This window comes from Orcinus orca, chromosome 18, assembly GCF_937001465.1.
Source record: "Orcinus orca chromosome 18, mOrcOrc1.1, whole genome shotgun sequence".
Classification (NCBI taxonomy): domain Eukaryota; kingdom Metazoa; phylum Chordata; class Mammalia; order Artiodactyla; family Delphinidae; genus Orcinus; species Orcinus orca.
This window is the reverse complement of record NC_064576.1, coordinates 9,685,755-9,706,278: the sequence shown is the minus strand read 5'-3', so window position 1 is coordinate 9,706,278 and position 20,524 is coordinate 9,685,755. Positions and strand designations below refer to the sequence as shown.

Sequence of the window (20,524 nt, the reverse complement as noted above, 5' to 3'; positions counted from 1 at the left end):
GGAGGCTGGCTACAAACCAGAAGATACACTCCACAGACTCAGCTCTGCACTGCTTGATAGTTACAGAAGATTGGTGACAGGTGTACAGGGATCCAGGGTGGGCAGGAAAAGGGCAGAGAAAGAAGAGAGACAACACCAGCCTGGGAAGATTCAATAACTAGGAAGTGTAGCTGCAGACCTCAGGTACTTAGACAATGTCCCATTCATTTTGATCAATAGATTAGACTAGATTTCCTGAGCACTTAGTATGATTTTAGTGACTATTGGAGAGTCATGAGATTATCAGTAAAAAGCAGGGTACAGTAGCGAGTAAAATGCTAGGTGCTATGCACCATAGAAAAGATAAGGGGGGCTGCAGGGCTCTGGGTCGGGGAGAGCTAGGTGTGTCTCAAATAGTTAGCAAAGACTTGATTGAAGAAGTCGTATTGGGCCTTGAAGGATAGTTAAGATTTCTACAAGCGAAGGAAGCAGTGGGTGAAGGACTAAAGCTGGAAATGTGCACAGGGCAGATTAACTTGGTGCAAACTACCTGTGCAAGTGCTGAGCTAGGCGGTCCTTTAAGCAAGGAGAATGGAGGAAACACTTTCAAACAAAGTTGAGGGAGGAAAATCAAGCAGGAGACAGAATAACTCCGTATTCAGAAAAAATAGAACATCCAGTTTCTCTTGAACAAGAGATGGGTAACTTGAGGTACAAAGTCACAGAGCTCCAATCTGCAAACAAACCTATAAACGAATGCTATAGTGTCAACCCATGTGGCCATACTGCCAGAGCTGGGAAAGTGCTGGTCATCACACCACAGCTGACAACCTACACAGCATCATCACTAGCAAGAGAACTTTCCTATTTCACAGCAAATCTGTAATGAAGGGAAGGATCACTGCACACACTGGCAATTTCCCTCACGTGAGGAGAGGTGGTACACTCTTTTGTTTCCAATAATGAAAAACTGAGCTGGTTTCATTACTCACTAGAACTCTTGGGAGAATAAATTAATGTGTAGATAAGGAAACTAGAATGGAAGTCATTTTTTTCTTTTTGAAATTATATTTTCAGGGTAACACACAAAAGGCTGTTTACCATGATCGAATCATGAAACTTTCTTACATCTTCTCTCCTCTGCTGACGAGTGACTTTGTGCGTTGACTGAACCTCCCCGAGGTGACAGCACATCTCCTGAGGAACATTGTTTAGAATCACTTTGGAGATAGAAGACTCAGCTGAAAGTGCTCACCAGTTATGAAAGGGCCCAGGCTACAGAGGCCCCGGGAAGGCAAGTTTCAGGAGAGAACTGTGGATCCTACTCTTGCTTCATCTTCAAAGGACAAAGACAGGCCTTAGCCGTCTTTCCCCTAGTGTAAGGAGATGGTCTGAACTCAATCACCCGGCTTCTGCCCCTGTAATTGGGCAGCTGACACTTAAAACAGTGTTCTTCACGTTGGGAAAAACCTTTGTGGACACTGGGGACAACATGTGTTGTATTGTTTCCAAATTACTTCTTGCACTGCACATGGTTTCTAAAGGGCTTCCAAATCTCCTTTGTCCTAAACTTGAACCAGGCAAAACAGAATATGCTATTAATCTGTACCAAGGAGTCCTTGAAAATTGCTTTTGTAACTAACAACAGAGTAAGTAGAAGAATAAACACCGTAATAGAATAACTTCAATTCAGGTTTGGGATATTCTTGAAAGAAGAAAGGAGATATCTATAGCTATCTATCTACCTAATCTATCTACCTACCTACCTGTATTCGATAGCCTTGATATGTATTTAGAAACTGTTCTTTCTGCTGGTAAATAAAGAAGGCCTGTAGTGACTATCTAGTTCTCCTATTTCTTTAGTAAAGCTTTGTGCAGTTCTTTCAGCCGACAGCACCAGCTACACTGCTCTGCAGTGCCCTCTTCTGGCTCCAGAAGATACTGACAGGACCTGAAATAATGATCAAAGCACTTAAGGAATTACAGCTTATGAAAGGTGTAACTGTTCATTCTGGATATAAACCTATCAGAAATGCAGGACTTAAAAAGAAGGGTACGGGTGACATATTTACATAGCATTTGAATTGAAAAAAATAAAAGATTAGTTGAAAAGCCTCTTTCTTTGGGTGATTTCATATTTGCAAACCTGATACATTCAGCTCCACAAGATAACTGTTCTGTGACTGAATTAATAATCAAAAACAAATACATTAAATTTAAATGTTCAAACAAAACATAAGTGATTTTTTTAAGTCTTAAAATTTTAATTTACAAGATTGTCCCAGAATTGTGCACTTGAACATGGAATTCAAGACCCTGGAACTTCAAATCATTTTGCATAGTTATCTGTGGTTGAATACATTGGAGCTGAAGGGCATAGCAATGGACGGGTCGAGCCAATTTTCTGGCACTGCCTTTAGGTGTTTTAATCTACAGGTTCCTCTTTTTTTCCCCTTTACAGTTGAAGATCCTGGGCCATTTGACCCATAGCTTCCTGGAGCCTGGTTTTGCTAAGTGTACATTCATGGTATAGTTCACCATGTTCTTCTGTCCTCTGTACTTTCTGCAAATTGGCAACTGGATTCTGAGTTTCATCACACTCAGGTTTGATCTGAATGCGCACCATGTCTGGTTGTCCCTCTTTTTGTGATGTTAACAGTACTGATATTCGTTGCTTAGATGATTGATTCACCCAGTTTGTAAAATTGTCATTTTTCATTTATTAGTTGGATTACTTTTATAATGAGGCACCTCCCCACATGTATTATTTGGTTACTCAGCAGTTCAATTCATAAGGAGAAGGCAAGATACATGCTTGATTCTCTACCTGTCTATAGGATAGCATTCCCTCCCTGATTCTCTTTTTCTTGTAACTTTTGTAGGGAACTTGACTTTGATGATTTTCAGTTGCTCATTTTCATGCAAAATTTGTTTTCCTGCATTTCCAATATTTCTCTCCTAACTTCAGAGCTTCCTCTTCTGTTAGAATACAGGGATCAAGTGTGGCAGCTTTCTTTCTGGGATTTCCTGGCTCTGCTTTCACTCCCCCCTGACACTACCAACTTTATCTGGATCTGCTCTTTCCTTTATCACTCTTGTTATTTTTGATTCCACTCCTGGATGTTTTTCTGTTTCTTTAATTAATTTATTTATTTTTGGCTGCGGGCTTCTCTAGTTGTGGCACACGGCTTAGATGCGGTATGTGGGATCTTAGTTCCCTGACCAGGGATCGAACCTGGGCCCCCTGCATTGGGAGCGTGGAGTCTTAACCAGTGGACCGCCAGGGAAGTCCCCTGGATATTTTTCTTTAGTGTAGAGGGAAGAGGGTGTTTGCCTGTTCCCAGAAACATGTGATGCCCTGCAACTAACCTTGGCTTCTTCCCTACAGTGCTGTGTGTTATTGACTGAATGTTTGTGTCCCCCCAAAATTCATATGTTGAAGCCCTAACCCCAGTGTGATGATATTAGGAGAGGAGCCTTTGGAAGGCAATTAGGTTCAGATGAGGTCATGAGGATAGAGCCCCTATGATGGGCTTCCTAAGAGGCAGCAAGTGTCCTGTTGCTGGCGATCAATAAACTGCTTCATAAAACCTTCCCTTTGCAAAAGAAGTACACATATGTTAAGCATTATTAATGAAATGGAGCAAGGGATGGCATTTTGCAGTGATGCATTTGCCCGAGCTAAGATAAAGCAGTGACAAAAGTTCACAGAAAATAAGACATGTCACACCAAAAGGTGTTTAGATTTAATTACAAATGTAATTTGCAAAATGTTTAATTCAGAGAAAAAATCTGCTTTTATCTTTATTATCTCTTTCTTCCTGATGTTTTAGTGTTTTGTTGGTTGATATTTTTCTAATTACCTGAGTTGAATACTTGGAAGATTAATGTCAACATTTATTAAATATGCATTCAAGGCTATGATTTTTCCTCTAAAAATGCCTTTAGGGCTTCCCTGGTGGCGCAGTGGTTGAGAGTCCGCCTGCCGATGCAGGGGACACAGGTTCGTGCCCCGGTCCGGGAAGATCCCACATGCCACGGAGCGGCTGGGCCCATGAGCCATGGCTGCTGAGCCTGCGCGTCAGAAGCCTGTGCTCTGCAACGGGAGAGGCCACAACAGTGAGAAGCCCGCGTACCGCAAAAAAAAAAAAAAAAAAAAAAAAAAAAAAAAAAAAAAAAGCCTTTAGCTACTTCTCATAAGTTTGATATATATTATGTTCATTATTTTTCAGTTCTAGATACTTTTCATTTCCATTGTGGTGTCTTCTATACTCCTTCAGTTATTTGGAAGTGGTTTTAAAATTTTTAAATGTGTAGGTGATTTTTGTGGTTGCTATTTGGTTTCTAATTTTATGTTGGTCAAATAACTCCTTCTCTAAGATACTGATTTGGTTTATATTCAGAATTCCTTTGTGGTGTAGTAAGTGGTCATGTTCTATAAATCATTCATGTGTTCTTGAATCAGAATGTATATTCTTTAGTCATTGAATGAAGAATTGTATAAATGGCCATAACATGAAACTGGTAAACTGTATATTTCAAATCCTCTAAATCCTTATTCATTTCCTCGGCTGTTTGATCATGTGTTGAGGTACTATATTACATATTACATATCTTCAAATTAATCTTCATAGGTAGTATTATTATCTCTTTTTTACAGATGGGAAATCTGAGGTTCATAGAAATTAGGCTGTCTAAGGTTACCCAGATAATAAATTGCAGAATTATGATTAGAGTTCTGGATTGTACAGCTTTTCACTACATCATGATGTCTATGTAAAATGTCACAGTATTTTAAAAAGCAGTATTAAAAAAAAGAAGTATAAAGAAAAGAATTTTCCAAGCTATACTGTAATAAAACATTGTCTGCTTGACTTGGAAGATTTGGTTTGCACATATAACATGCTCTTACTTCTCTCAACTCCTAATACAAAATCTAAACTAGCCAATTTTTTTCTTTGTTCTATATATCCATAACTGATTTTCAGAATAACAATGCTGAAGCATGAAAAGAGATCAATGACCTTTCTAACCCATTAGAGCCAGGATGGTTTATAGGATTTATATTTTACATTTATTGAATCCTTAAAATCAGGGATCCATCATAACTTTTAGTTAACCAGAACATTAATTCAATTTATTCAATCACCTGGGAGTAACCACAAACCTATCAGGGAATATTAGATTCTTTTGGGATGCTCCATGCTTAGATCTAAAGAACCATCTTTCACTCTAGTGATCTTCAAAATGAAGCCATTAATATTTATTTGAGAAAGAAAACCACAAACGTTATAAATATTCAACTAACTTTTCTGATTTGGAGTTGTTAACAGTACATTTCTGTTGCTAAGTGGGAAAAAGTTTGAGAGGACTTATTTTTCTTTTCTCACTTTAAAAATATTAATAGATTGATATTAAGTGGGAGAGAATTTATAAAAACATATGACCATTAAGCCTCAAATCATGGTCCAGTGAACAAGGCTTGATGAATGTCATTTCTGCTGGAAAGGTATAGTGTAATTATTATAACGAGCCACTTTATTGAATAAGTCTCCCACATAAAACACAGTAATTGGAACTGAGCAATTACTTAAAATTACACACGTTGAAGGTGGTACCTCATTTATCTGTATTTGAATTTTTCATGCACCTGTGAACTGAAAATTAATCCCAAAGTGCATACGACAGATCCTGTGCATGGCAAGATGTTTCCATAAAATAAACTTTTTGCAGAACTGACATTATGCTTAGAAAGAAAGAATTTTAAAAACGTGATTAGTGTTGGTGGCAGCAAGATTAAAATAGTCCTATTACAATGTATATAAAGGTGAATACCATTGTATTAGGAAGGTGTGTTAGGAAGGTTTGAAATATGTCTTAGAATGTGACTTTTGTAAAAAGGGAGTTTTAGATGATGGGTCAAGATTTCTGATCTTAAGTTATTTCAACATCATAAATTCTGAATCCTGAGAAAATACCAGGCAGGAAAGTTAAAAATATATATAAAGATGTACGTGTACAAGCACATATGCAGACATGTGCACACACACACACAAACCTCCCAAATCTTTACTCTTCCTTTGGGGTCCAGGGCACCCCATACATGTCAGTCCCTGCTCTGTGTGTGAAACATCTTTTTGTCTTTCTGTGAATTCCACTAGATCATAAACTCCATATGATAAGGATGATGTATTCCTTGTCCACTACATTTTCCTCCAGTCTAGCACTGTGCATATTTCAATTCTGAAATATATTGAAAGAATGAATAAATTTCTTAATATTGAAAGATAGCTCTGTGTTCTACCTTTTTTTTTTCTTATGAAGTGAATCCTTAAAATAACAGATGTGAAGCAGGTAAAACTTACAAAGGACGACTGCTTATTTTGAAATGCCTCTATTCACTTGAGATATAGGACAGTCTTGTAAAACTAGAAACTAAACGATTGGAAACTTCATTGGCTTGGCTTTTTGGCACTTGAATTTTATGACTGTGCTTTAGTCACTAATGCTTGTCATTGCAGAGTTGGTCAAATCTCCAACAACTTATATCTCAGCTAAACAAGTATAATAACTGATGAGGCAAAGCATGAGGGGAAAACATTATCTTCAATTATAAAAAAAAATTAGATATGTTTATATATAGTGCTAACTGGTAATAAAATATAATACATGCTAGGGAGATTTAGATTATATAAGTAAAAAACAAAATGACTTCGTGGTTATAGTTCATATAAACAGAAAGACAAAGACTGAAAATCTGCAGAGATTAAAAAAAGATGAGTGGATTTATGATTCTGGGAGAAAATGCCAGATGCTTTTAACCAAGCAGTTGTTTGTGAATTTAAAATCCATGGCACTCTGATAGTACAAGGAGCAGCTACTGGTCTCCAATCACAATTCAACTGTATTTGAACTTCAGATCCAAAGAACAAGAATGTCAGCAGAAGCATCAACTATAACATATTGAGACTTAATGGAAAATACAATTTATAAGTACGACTATACTCAAAGGGGAAGCATGTTTAAAAAGTAGAGCAAAATGTAAATTTCAAAGATAGGTTTAGCTGCAACCTCAGCTCTCCCAGACCTGTTTTGGAGACTGTACCAAAAACACTTGATCAAAAGCCTTCTATATTATGTATAAAAGATGCTTAATCCTAGACTGATTTACTTTTGACTCCCAATAAATGTGCACCTAAGGAATGCAAACAAATTACATATAATTCCAAACTAAAAATGATCACACAATTAAATATTCTGAAAAAACAATCATTGATAGGGAATTCCTATCCTCGTGTTAGTTGAAAGCAGCAAAATGTGTTTTTAACCCATAACCCAGCACACTGCATATAAAAGTCCTCTAGAAATGATTGTCAAATGAAGACTGTGCACATAAATGCAGCCATATTTTAATTTGAGCTCACAAACGTACTGCAAAGATCAATACAAATGAAAAAAAAGTTGTCATTTAAATGAGGCATCTCCATTATTACTGTGAATAAGTGGGCAATCAATTATCTACTAAAGCATTTGTATACTAAAGAGAGAAGTGGTAGGGTTTTCATACTGGGTTTGATGGACACACTTCTTCCCTCCCTGGGACCACACTACTTTGTATCTTTGCGATACAGCTTCTGGTTAGTGGTAGTAACATGTAATCTGCCACTCTTCTCCTAGAGACGTGTCTTGAATGGCACTGCAGAGATGCTAAGCTATTATTTTAGAAATTTCTTTCAGAAGAGTAAAAGCCCAAAAGATGAAAACAGGCTATTCTCTTTTTTTTAAAGTGAGTTAACGTTCATCCTGGAAATTATAGATCAAGCTGAGCAACTTGCTACATGTGGAGTTACTGGAACAAACCATCAAATACTCTATGATTACGCAGAAAATTATAAAATGCTGTACGGCAATCAACAAGGTTTTGTGAACAGTAAACCTTTCCAGAACAATTTAATTTACTTCTTTACTCTTTTTTTTTTTTTTTTGCGGTACACGGGCCTCTCACTGTTGTGGCCTCTGCCGTTGTGGAGCACAGGCTCTGGACGCGCAGGCTCAGCGGCCATGGCTCACGGGCCCAGCCGCTCCGCGGTATGTGGGATCTTCCCGGACCGGGGCATGAACCCGTGTCCCCTGCATCGGCAGGCGGACTCAACCACTGTGCCACCAGGGAAGCCCTAATTTACTTCTTGAGGCTAAGACACTAGGTAGGTACGGGGGTTGCAACTGAAATATCATCAAAAATCAGACTAAAAAAAAATCAGGCTCATGGACAGTAAGGAAAATAAATCAGTAACTAACATATTGTGCTCAACTAGACTGTCACATCTGAAGGTTAATTTAAGTAAAAGTAATTTTTCTTGATTGATGAATATGTCTATTTGCTGAATCTGACTTCATGGCATGGTTTAATTAAAGTAACTTTTTTTTTTCTTTTTTTTATTGGCTGTGCCGTGTAGCTTGCAGGATCTTCGTTTCCAAACCAGTGATTGACCGCGGGCCCAGGCAGTGAAAGCATCGAGTCGTAACCACTGGACAGTCAGGTAAGTTCCTAAAGTAACTTTTCTTATCTGGTTTGATAGGCACATATCATATGCTATGCCAGGTGCGATGCTAAGCATTTAACATATATTATTTAATTCTCACAACAAACCTTAAAAATAAGAATTATCTCTGTTTATAAATGAGGATTGGAACCTACATCATGTAGTCAGTATTACTGGTCTTAATGACTATTCTATTCTGCTTCTCACAATCAGTTACATTAAGGAGATCATGCTGTCCATATTTTCCACATGCTTCCCTCCCTGCTTGGAGCAATTTGTCCTCTATGTCTCAGTCTTCCTTCTCCTGCAGGAAGGACTTAGGGGGTTCTGTCTCATGCTCCTGTAATAGTTTTTACTTTCATCCATTCACACGTGTTTCTCCCCATTAGACTAAAAGATTCTAAAGGGCATAGTTCACATCTCACTCATTGTTGAATTCCCATAGCCCAGAAGAGTGCCAGATGAATAACAGGTGTTCCATAAATGTTTGTTGAATGACTGAGTGACTGTTGAAGACTTATGGAAATGTAAAGGGTAAACAAAACACAGTAATTACTTTTTTGTTTTCCTCCTCATTTTGTACACATGTTAGCTATTAATTATGAAGGCTTACTATGGAACTTTCTATGTGTTTAGCAGAAAAGAGACAGGTAAGAGAGAGAGCAGACATTGCTCTATTGTTGGAGAAATAAATCCTCACTGTTCTTTATCATATGGGTTCTGATTACGGTTCTGAGAAGTGCAGGGATACAAGGGGGTGACTGGGACAGCCCTCATCTCTCCATCTGTCTCATGCTGATGTGACTCTGTGATGGGCCCTCATGTTCCCCAGACACGGCAGATTCTGACCCCAGAAGTGGCTCCCCAGCCAAGACAGCAGGGCAGAAAGACCAGGGAGGTCCGTCAGAGACGGAGTCCTTAGATCCAACCACAGTGGAAACCTTGACATTGATGAGATGATTCACTTGAGGACAGAGTGAGCTGCTTTTATTAACAGGGTTACTGGAAAGCCAAGTTCACATCTCAGTTTATGCAAGCACTCTACTTAAGGAATTGAGGGTTTAATTCCAATAATACAGAGGGAAAAAATGAGTAGAAAACCACTGCCTGATTCCCTTCTGCTTGGAAACTAGTAAGACTCCTCTGAAGATCTGCAGGTTTATCCTTTAATCAGGATGACCTGAAGATGCCCTTGAAGATGCCCACGGGGGTGTAGGGGAGTGGAAAGGGAAAGAGATGTGGGAACTGGCACTTGGGAATGCCTTTTCTGTGGGGTTTGGAAGGACACCCCAAGGGAAAAGAGGGACCACACTGTTTGCTGTCTTTTTCCTTTAGGATCTGAGCAAACCACACAACGCTTAAAAGATGTTACAGTTTTGTTTGCTCATTGCTTACAGAGAAGGACAGGTATTTTAAACTATGTGATAAAGGTAATCAGACAGGGCTATTTTTAAAAACATGGTCTTTGCAAAGTGAGGTTGCCATGGGAATTCCTTACAGTTGTTCAAAGCCAGGGTAATTACTTGAGAAAATCTTGCCTAACATGTGCTTTTGTGTTTCCACATTTTGTGTTGCTTAATCAAACAACTCCACCTCCACCCCTCCTGGCTTTTGTTGTCAGGTTTTCCCCTTAACTTGTGATGTCCAAGTTCCTGGGGACTCAGTGTTTTCCTTGGCAAGAGAAAAGTGAGTCCCTCTAGTATAGAGGGTGTCAGAAGTTTCTTCCTGACAGGTAGTCGTTAAGAGAAAACTTTTATTTTATTGCTCCTTTGTTCACATTATGAGAATCACCAAAAGCCAACCTCTCTTTTTCTTTTGATTTCTTACTACTCTTTGGGGAAAACAGCCTCTGTTTGCAGGGGGCCAGGAGAGTTTCTTCACGCAGAGTGAAGGACCTTGCTGTCCACTTGATAATGCCTCGTATTTCCAAAGGCAACTGGAATGTAATAGAAATTTGCAAGTGCTTCCCGAAAAATACTTTATCAGGGGAGCTAACGGTGGTGTGGTCTCTGTTCAGGATTTTTCTCGTGTGTTTCTGTATTTTTGTTTTTAAGTGGCTTTGGGGTTTCTTAAGAAAAATGAAAAAGGCTTGCCATATTTAAAAATACAGATACCAGACTGCTTTCTCCTCGATTCCTACTTCCCTTAAACCCTTACCACTGAAATTCATTGAGTGGAATTCTCTGTTTTGGGTTTCCCTGGCCCAAAGCCCTCAAGGATGACAGATCATTAGTATTTATAAAGAACGCCAGGAGCTCAAGCTGGAAACGGGATGGTGAAAGGAACTGTTAAGTCTACTTTCCTAGCAGCCTGAGGAAAGTCAAAGCTTTAAGAATGGGTGGCGGCATGGTAAGTCTTTTTTGCTGCTGCCCCAACAGGGTAGCTACTGCTGAGATGAAGAGAAACTATGTTCCCTATGTGCCCCTTTCCAGATGCTGAAGGCTGTAAAAAGATAAACAATATTGTTCTAACTGTAGTTTATCTACATATGGCCAATGAGCCTGACAGGGGATGAAGGGCAACTTAACCATGGCCGATCACCGTCCTTGTATAAGACCATGTATTGTGTGTTTGAATCAACTGACTTTATAGATGGGGGACGGCCCGCAGTCTCCAAGAAGTTCTAGTCTCTTTAGAGCTGAGGGACTTGGATCCCGCCCCCAGGATCAATGTCTTTGCTAGTTCATTATATTTTAGGGGATTATGAGAGAGACAAGTGTAAGATTACAGAATAAAGCTATAATTGTTATCTTACTTTCAGTTAGTTAAAAATAACTGTTAAATGAGAATATAAAAAGAAGCCACAAACATAGAAGGATGAAAAGTCCCCTTAGACCACCCCCCCCAATCCCACTCACCTGCTAAGAACCTTTTTATTTATTTTTTCTCACCAATGTCAAAATATTCTGTTCAGGAAATGTAAGAGACATCATCTTTTCCCTTTTAGAGAGAAAATTAAATTTCACAGACTAAGATTTTAATTTTGTATTTCCAGTGGGATATCGTTACTCGGGATTTAAAAAAGCAAGTTGTGGATTTGCCGTGTTGGGCATCCATGATACCGACTCTTGGCACTCTTCCTGGAGAGGGCTGGGTGCAACCTGAGCCCAGACTGGGGCTTCACTGCACACCCTCTGGCTTAAAGTTCTGCCTTTGAAATAAATTTAGAAAATAAGCCATCTGTGTTCTCATGTGTAAAATGCAATTTCAGAATGATTGTCTGAAACCAGGCCATTATCCTCCCACTTGCTTATCCACTAACATAGAAACTTTTTGCTTCTATGCCTTGTGCACAGTATTGCACAAACATAACTACGGGGAAGGGACATGACAAGTTTAGTGACTATTCTTTTAGAAGAGTACAGTCTTCTGAAAGTCTTTAAGGAGAGGTAACAGTACTGCGTGCGGGTGCCCCTCTCCACACACATTTCATGATTTTTTCACTCAAACTTTAAAAGCAAAGGATGATCTCAGTTGAAATCAAATTAGTGGCCTGAAAGATTAAGCAGAACAAATATTTCAAAACACGAAGAAAAAGAGAGATAACAATCATAAGAGAAAAGTAGGGGGAAAAAAGGAGCAGATGGAAAAGTAATAATTGAACAAATAATAAATGAAAATTTCTTATATTCTTAGTTGGCAAACTGAAAAGACTCCCCAGTTTGGGCAGTTCTGATGATAAAAGACATACAAAGTATATCCTGGTAAAGTTTTTGCACTCCAAGGAGATGCAGAAAGTCTTACAAGCTTCCCAAGAGAAACCAGAAAACCAACCAACTACCAAAGAAAAACCGAATTACTTTCACATGGAAAAAAAAAATGACATTGGCATCAGACTTGTCATCTACAATCTTGGAATCTCTAAAACAGAGGAATAACATCTGTAGATAACTGAAAGAAAAGAAATAAATGAAAATTCTTGAGTGAGAAGAGACACACTACAAAGGAAATCATTAACATAATTGAGAAGAAAATCACTCAACTACAGCAGAGAAACAAGGAATCGGGGAGTGATAAAGGGCAGAAGTTCATTTCATTTGGGGAGGAGATGGGAGAAAAGGAGGAGGAGAGGAATAAGTAAAGGTCCTTTGCAAGGGTAATCTTTGGAGAATGGGGAGAAACAGAATCTTGGAGAATGAAGGAGCTGCTATTTTATTTTCACATGATAATAGAGAAATATGTATTTGATGATAAGCCATAGAAAAAAGGTGGCAACAATTTAAAGGATTAAAATAGAAACTAGGACTTTCAAAGAGAAATACTCGCAAGTGAATTAGATGCTTTTGCAAACAAACTCTAATGTGTAATCTCTTTCACAAACTCTGCTATTGATCTTTCATTTTCTAACTGTAGAATCTGGGGGAAAAAAATTCCCTATCTACTTTTCAAATGATAAAGACATAGGTAAATCAGAACATGAATAAGATAATGTGCCTAGAGATAATTCCTGCCACAGGCCTTAGTAAACTCAATAAATGACAGTTATTTGGACTAATTTTGAGAAACTTGGCTCTGGTTAGTCTCCCTGGCATAATAACTGGAATAAGTAAGGTCTCCTGCAGAGAGTAATGTACAGGCCACCATTAAACCTGGGCTGAACTTGAGAGCTCAGAGCCCTTCCTTCTGCACTTGAGAAAATGCAGGTTTGGGGAGGCTTTTGATCTATTGGAAGTCACCCGGCTGCCACATGGCAGGGCTCAAAAGCTAACCTGTAGAAATGCAAATTTTAAATTAACAAATTTACAAATGTTAGGTTTAGTAATTTCTCCAACCACTAAAATTATTTTTTTCATTATTCTCCTGAGACATTAGATTTCAGGACCCCACCCAGTTACGTGGTTCTTTTCTCTAACACACAGGCTGAAGAAAAATCTGGTTATTTGAGACAGTGATTCTTACTTTTTGGTCAATGTACTTGTCCTCAATCGCAGACCGTTTGGAGTGATCACAGGATGAGGAAGAGGTAGATGGAAGGCTTCGTAAGAGGCAGCAGGTGTCCTGTTGCTGGCGATCAATAAACTGCTTCATGAAACTTTCCCTTTGCAAAAGAAGTACACATTATGTCAAGCATTATTAATGAAATGGAGCAAGGGATGGCATTTTGCAATGATGCATTTGCCCGAGCTAAGATAAAGCAGTGACAAAAGTTCACAGAAAATAGGACATGTCACACCAAGAGGTGTTTAGATTTAACTACACATACAATTTGCAAAATGGTGAATTCAGAGAAAAATTCCTGAATCTTCAGTTATTCCTGTTCTAAAAAACTCACGTCCCTGAAATGACTTTTAAGCAACAATATTCAGTAATTAATGGTATCTTTTGACTCCTATTGTGGTAATAAGATACTTTTTTTCCCCTCTAAGACTTGGAGGAATTAGTTCATCTCTCTGAATTTTCATTTATCGTAAGAATCTTTTTAGAGATAATTTTACATTTAAAGACTCAAAATAACTCATAAGAAACTTACTTCATCTGATCTTTAAAGCATGGGGAGAATTCAGATAACATCTTTCCAATAATCACTAATCTTGAATCTAATTTACGGCTCTTTTATATATGTCATATTTTTCACATTAAAAAATTTTTCAATCAGAATTGCAAATGTATTTTGATTTGAATTTTAAATATTATGGCACCACATCCAGTCTCATGCTTTTATAACCTCCCCATAGAATTGTTTTAAAACTAGTTACATAAAAAATGTCATTTTTGATATTATTCTGGTTCTACTTGTAATTTTTGAGCTATAACTGGAAGAATTTCCTTTAATTATTAAAAATAAGCATTTTGAAGCATCTTCAATGCAATTGTTTAACTTGAGGGCAAAGTGGTAGAAAATCATATTAGTATGAGTGCAAAATGCCATGGTTCTTCTTTTAAAAAATGGAAGACAAATTATATTGCACCCAGACGTGGCATTCTAAACAAATGCTGTCACAGTAGTCTGGAAACCTGGCCAGTGGCAGTTTCTCCATTTCCTTGAAAATAAAAGGGCCTCAGAGGCAATTTTATCCTTACATGGTTGAGGGTCAGAGGCCAATGTCTACGTGCATCTTTGTAAGCTGGACCACCTGTGCCAGTTACCTGTGAAGTTAAATCCCCGAGGGGCCATCTCAGGGCGAGGCAGCGGTCAGCAGCCTTCTTGCCCAGGCTAACACACTTGACTCTGCTCTGGATGTATTGCTTAAAGGGGTCAACGGTTTTAAAACAGAGGAAGACAGAGTAGCAGTATGGATAATAACTTCAAAATAGAAAGACACCACACCCACATGAGTTTGAAAGGGCTGAATCAGATTTAAGATGAATGTTTTACGGTGTATTTGAGATATACAAGTAAAGAAATACTTTAATACCTGATTTTAGGAACTGTAAAATCTGAAGGAAGCTTTGAGATTTTCACCATTTGCGGTCTGTTTGGAAATTTTTCAAAGATTCGAAGTCGCAAAGGGAGCTTTTCTTTGGTGTCTGCATTTGCTTCACTTTGCTTTAACTAAAGAAAAGAATAGAAAGAAGGGGGGAATCTTTAGTAATATAAGTCACAGTCTATCAGAATTTTTGAATCAAAGGAACAATGAGTTATTACATGAAGAAACAGTAGATGGCAGTAAAGCCCTACCAAGTATATCTTGGTCTCCTGCCTTACTCTGAGTGTTCAAAGTCTGAGCACAGGGAAAACAAAAAGAAAACTAAACAAAAAACTAAACCAGAAAAAAAAAATTAGAAGAAAAATGTATGTTATTTTATTCCCAAACATAATCCCCTTTCCATACGAAACATAATTTTTTTTTATCATTGACTGACTTATTATCACTAACATATTTAAACACCAAAGTGTTTTATAAATATGTGTGTTAGAATTAGAAATCAAAAGAATGAAAAAAGAAATGAAAATCCTAAGTGGTGATATTTGAAAGGGGGAAAATGTCAAAGAAATTGATCATTTAGCCTAGCAGATTCATGAAAGAATAGCTCAAATAAAAACACCACATTTGGTACATAAAGCAAAAGTTCTCTATGTAGTTGTAAAGATGCTTGGGAATTATTCAGTTACGTGCCATGAAATATCTGGGAATTGACAAGCAAATGGTTTTATTATTTATTTATTTATTTCTATAAGTTTGTTTTTATATTTTTACAGTTTAGGTTTCACAGAAGCTGAGGCTTTACATCACAAATGCTGAGCTAAGAGGTCAAAGAGTACTTTAGTTCAGGCAGTCTTTCTTTGTGGGGTTATGGAAGCACGTTTCAAAAGGTACCAGCTTCTTACCCCCTATGGGGTATATGCTTTTTTTTTTTTTTTTTTCAAATATTGGATATATATTTCTTGATTTATAAAAAGTGTTCACAAACTAATGTTGGAAAAGACAAATTCACAAAATTATACAACTGCTTCAAAATTAATGAAAAGATGCTCAAACACAAATACTTATAGGTACTATAAACACACAAATAAAATTACTTTTGCATATCAGACTATCAAAAGTTAAAAAATGTGAGGTTATGGGGAAATGGGAATTTTTGTTAATATAAAATGGTACAACTTTTTCAGAAGGCAATGTGATAATATGCTTTAAAATGTTAAAGATGTGTCTACTTTGATCCAGCAATATCATTTTTGAGACTTTATCTTAAGGAAATATTTGAACAAACGGGCAAAGACATAAATACACGGCAGGGACTTCACTGGCAGTCCAGTGGTTAAGACTTTGCCTTCCAAAGCAGGCGGTATGGGTTCGATTCTTGGTCAGGGAGCTAAGATCCCACATGTCTCGTGGCCAAAAAACCAAAACATAAAAACTAAAGCAATATTGTAACAAATTCAATAAAGACTTCAAAAATGGTCCACATAAAAAAAATCTTAAAAAAAAAAAGTACATGGCAGTTCAATGCTACTCTGTCAGTAATATTAAAAAAATCAGAAATAAACTAATAAACTAAACACTTATCCCCAGTAAGGACTGGCAAAATAAATTATGGTACATTCATGCAAAAAGACTCTATGAAGCTCTTATAATGGATGACATAGATCTATAAATCTTAAATCTTATAAATCTTATAATCTGTGTGTGTGTATATGTGTCCTTAAAAAGTAGATAATATAAAAGAGTACATATTATGAGACCTCATCATTTATATATAACAAATCTGGAAGGATATATTCCAACTGGTAATAGTGGTTATTTCTAGGGGTAAAGAAGCAGAATTATGAAATTAGTTTTCTCTGTTTTGCTCAAATTACTTAAAATTAACATATATTAGCATATATTATGAGAAAACATATTAAAGATATTTCCATAGCATTAGTTCCATGATTACCTCGTTAGTTATCAGAAAGTTGCAATTTACAGAGATGATACATATCTTTAAAGACTTACTTGAGGCATAAAGTATATTAGCTTATTTTATTAAAATAATATTTTAAAATATTTTAAAATATTAAAATAAACAATGTTATTTTAGTTAAAAACAAAACTTTAAATATTTATTATTCTTGGGACTGGTCAACGCATTTCTATTACAGTATGACAAAATATCCCCTAAATATCATGACAAGGGGGTAGATGCTTTTACTTTATTTTGTTAAATTAATTTTTATTGGAGTAGAGCTGTTTTACCACACTGTGTTAGTTTCTGCTGTACAGCAAAGTGAATCAGTTATATGTAAACATATATCTCCTCTTTTTCGGATTTCCTTCCCATTTAGATCACCATAGAGCACTGAGTAGAGTTCCCTGTGCTATACAGTCTGTTCTCATTAGTTATCTATTTTATACATTGTAATGTATACATGTCAACCCCAATCTCCCAATTCACCCCCCCTCTTCCCTCCCGCCTGGTATCCATACATTTGTTCTCTACATCTGTGTCTCTATTTCTTATGCATTTACTTTATAATGACAATCTGTCCTGGATTTGTGGAAAGGTGAGCATGAGAGGCCAAGGAAGCTTTTATAATGAGAAGAGAGGTGGCAGCTCTTCCCTCCTACCATGTGGGGATATTCAAAATGGCCAGAGAGAACACGAGCATTTTGGGGGAACATCCCAAGTTCAATACAACATATGGCTCAGTTGTCCAACTGGTTGTGAGCCCATAGTGAGATTCTACGTCCTGATTCCTAGTTCAGGAAACCTGCCTTTTTTTCTTACTCCACTACAGAAACTGTTCTTCCATTTTGGTTTTATATAATACGAACATTTACCTTAGCCATTTGTATATCTTATATAGCTTTGTGAGTCATCTTTGACTTTCTGTCTTTGGTGGTATCTCATTTAGGGAAGGGGCCACCATTGTTCACCACCTTCCTCCCCTCTCCCCCGAGAGGAACACTGACCATGGCACATTCTCAATAATTTGATGGTTACGATGACAACAGTGCTAAAGAATTAGCTCCCAAAGGCACAGAACAAAAACTGTGAGCATTTCCAGGAGATGCAGGCAATTAGAAAAATGGCTCCACATATAAAGAGATTCATGAGGAAGAGACTTCTTTTCCAAAAGTTTATTGCCACAACTAGTAGAAAAATATTTGTAGTACTAAGTAGAGCACACAGGGGGAAAAAAAGCAGTTAATATGTTGTCAGACCAAAGAGAAAGGCAATTATAAAGGGCCAAAGACAGGCTGAGAAGACAGAGCATAAACGAAGTATTTAATTCATGCGTCTGCTGACTCATTTATTGATACACCGATGCAGTCACTTATAAATCAAATCCCACAGGCCAGGACTTAGCAGGTTCTGTGCTAGGTTCTGGGGATATAAAAATAACTGAGGCACAGTATTTGCCCTCATGGAACCCACATTATAATGGATAGTTATATAAACAGATAATGACAATAAAATGTAATAGCTATTCTAGCTGAGATATAAACAAAGTGATGTGAACACAAGGTGAGTAGCAAAGAGAGAACTTAGAAAAAAAAAGAAGAAGGAGGTGCCGCTTCTCCTTCCAGAGACTTCTTGGGCAGTGGAATTGCTACACATGATTATGTGAGTCACCACTGGGGCTGTAGGCCTGCCGGGACTGGTATGTATATTTTATGAGAATTAAATGTCTTCAAAGAGACACAAGGGCAGATGGTATATTGATCAGGACAATGCCATCAAAACAAAAACACGGAGCTCTTTCCTAAAAACTGCTCAGGTGGCCCATTCTCTGGATCCCCACCGTGCTTCCCTGGTCAGAGACATCCCCTGGCTCATGCCCTCCCTCCCACGGTCTCGTCATCTGGTTTGGCTCCTTCAAATCTATCCCGCATCTGGGTCAGAGTAATCTTCTCACTTTTTGGCTTAAACCCTTCAGTGGGGGTCCACTGCTCCTGAACAAAACCATCAACCTTTAGGTTTTAACACCCAATTCTGTGTTACCTGTTCCTACCTGTCCAGCCTCACCTGGCCCTGTGCCCACACCATGTTCCAGTCATGCCCGCCTCTTTCAGTTCTTCGCAAGTGTCCAGGCCTCTGCCCCAGAGCCTTTGTTGCCCTGGTCCCTCTGCTGGGAGCTCCTCTCCTCCCCTTTCTCTCTTGTTCTTCATGAACTTCCACTTGCTTTTCTGATTTCAGTTCCACCAGAAATCCCTCCGAGAAGCTTCCTCTCATCAACAAGGTCTTCCTCTCACAAGCTCACAGCATATTGGGCTGAACCAAATGAAGTCGCCATGTTCGTGTACGTCAAAGCAGTCAAAACGGGCAATTTCTTATGGTTCAACCTAACACTCACTGTACTAGGTTCCTAGGACTGTTGTTAACAAATCATTATAAGATCAGTAGCTTAAAACACAAAAATTGATTCTCTTGGTGTTCTAGAGGCCAGAAGTGCTAAATCAGGGTACCAGCAACGCCACGTTCTCTCTGAAAGCGCTAGGGAAAAAATCCTTCCTTCACTCTTCCCAGCTTCTCAGCAGTCTTTGTTGTTCCTTGGTCTCTGTCATTGCTTAGCCCTCTTCCCTGTGTGTTTCTCTGTCTCTCTATCTGAATCTCCCTCTCCTTTCTCTTACAAAGACACCAATCATTGAAATTAGGGCTTGCCCTAAAGCAGTATGATCTTAACTGATGACATTTGCGAAAATCTAATTTCCAAATAAGGTCCCATTCTGAGGTTTCTGGTAGACATCGATTTTGGGGGGACACTATGAAACCCACTACATAGAGCATTATTTGAACTTATAGTGTATGACCTGAAACTCTATATCTGTTCTTCCTGAGACTGTAAACTCTTGGAGCACAGGGATCATGTGGGAATTTTTCACTATTCCGTATCCGGGGCCTGTCACAATATTTGACACAAAGTAAGTTAAACAAATATTTGTGGAATAAGTAATTAGACAGATCAGATGGCAGAACTAAACTCTCCAGCAGATAACTGGGAAATAAAAGAAAGGATTTTAGGTATATTCTAAAGGATGGAGAGACAAGCAGAAAATATCTTTCCCAGTTGAATAAATTTGTTGGTGTGAAATATCGGTGTCCCTAGATTCACAGAATAGAATAAAATTATACTCTGTGACATTTAACCTGAACGTATGTCTGCCACTGATGAACAGATAAATGTTTAGAATAAGCTTACACGTAATATTTTGTAACATTTAATCAACTATCCTAGAACATAATGTTTAACAGGTGTAGGTTACCAGTATTAAAAAATAATCCCCATGCCTATATGTTTTTAAAATGGAACTCATCTCATTCTAACTTGTATTAGAGTTATACTCCCCAAAGCTTGTAAGCTCCTTAAGGGCAAGATTCCACTTTTAATTTACTTTTATCGCACCTTTTAGAGAGTAGAAATATAATAACTGTTTGTGACTAAATGGATCTGAACTCAGCATGAGTTGATCATTGCACCTTAAAACTGCAAAGAGCAGGTGAGAAGCTCACAAGGTTCTTCAGGATCCTGCAAGCCATCCTCTTGACTATCAGGCATTGCTGCCCCGTAAATGTGCCAAATGGGGTAATTAAAATAGAGAAAGGTGAGTGGCTGCTGGAATGGCAGATACGTCCAC

General features: G+C 37.9%; 1 protein-coding gene across 2 annotated transcripts in view; it reads right to left on the bottom strand.

Annotated features, from left to right (window-relative positions):
• NALCN (sodium leak channel, non-selective) overlaps positions 1-20,524 on the bottom strand; it is a 291,882-nt gene that overhangs the window by 65,164 nt on the left and 206,194 nt on the right. For both annotated transcript variants that reach the window (XM_049701166.1, XM_049701167.1), the window contains 2 exons: positions 14,879-15,015; positions 13,422-13,560 (listed from right to left, as the gene is read on the bottom strand). In XM_049701166.1, coding sequence (XP_049557123.1) covers positions 13,422-13,560; positions 14,879-15,015 — 276 coding nt within the window. The remainder of the gene's footprint in view (positions 1-13,421; positions 13,561-14,878; positions 15,016-20,524) is intronic.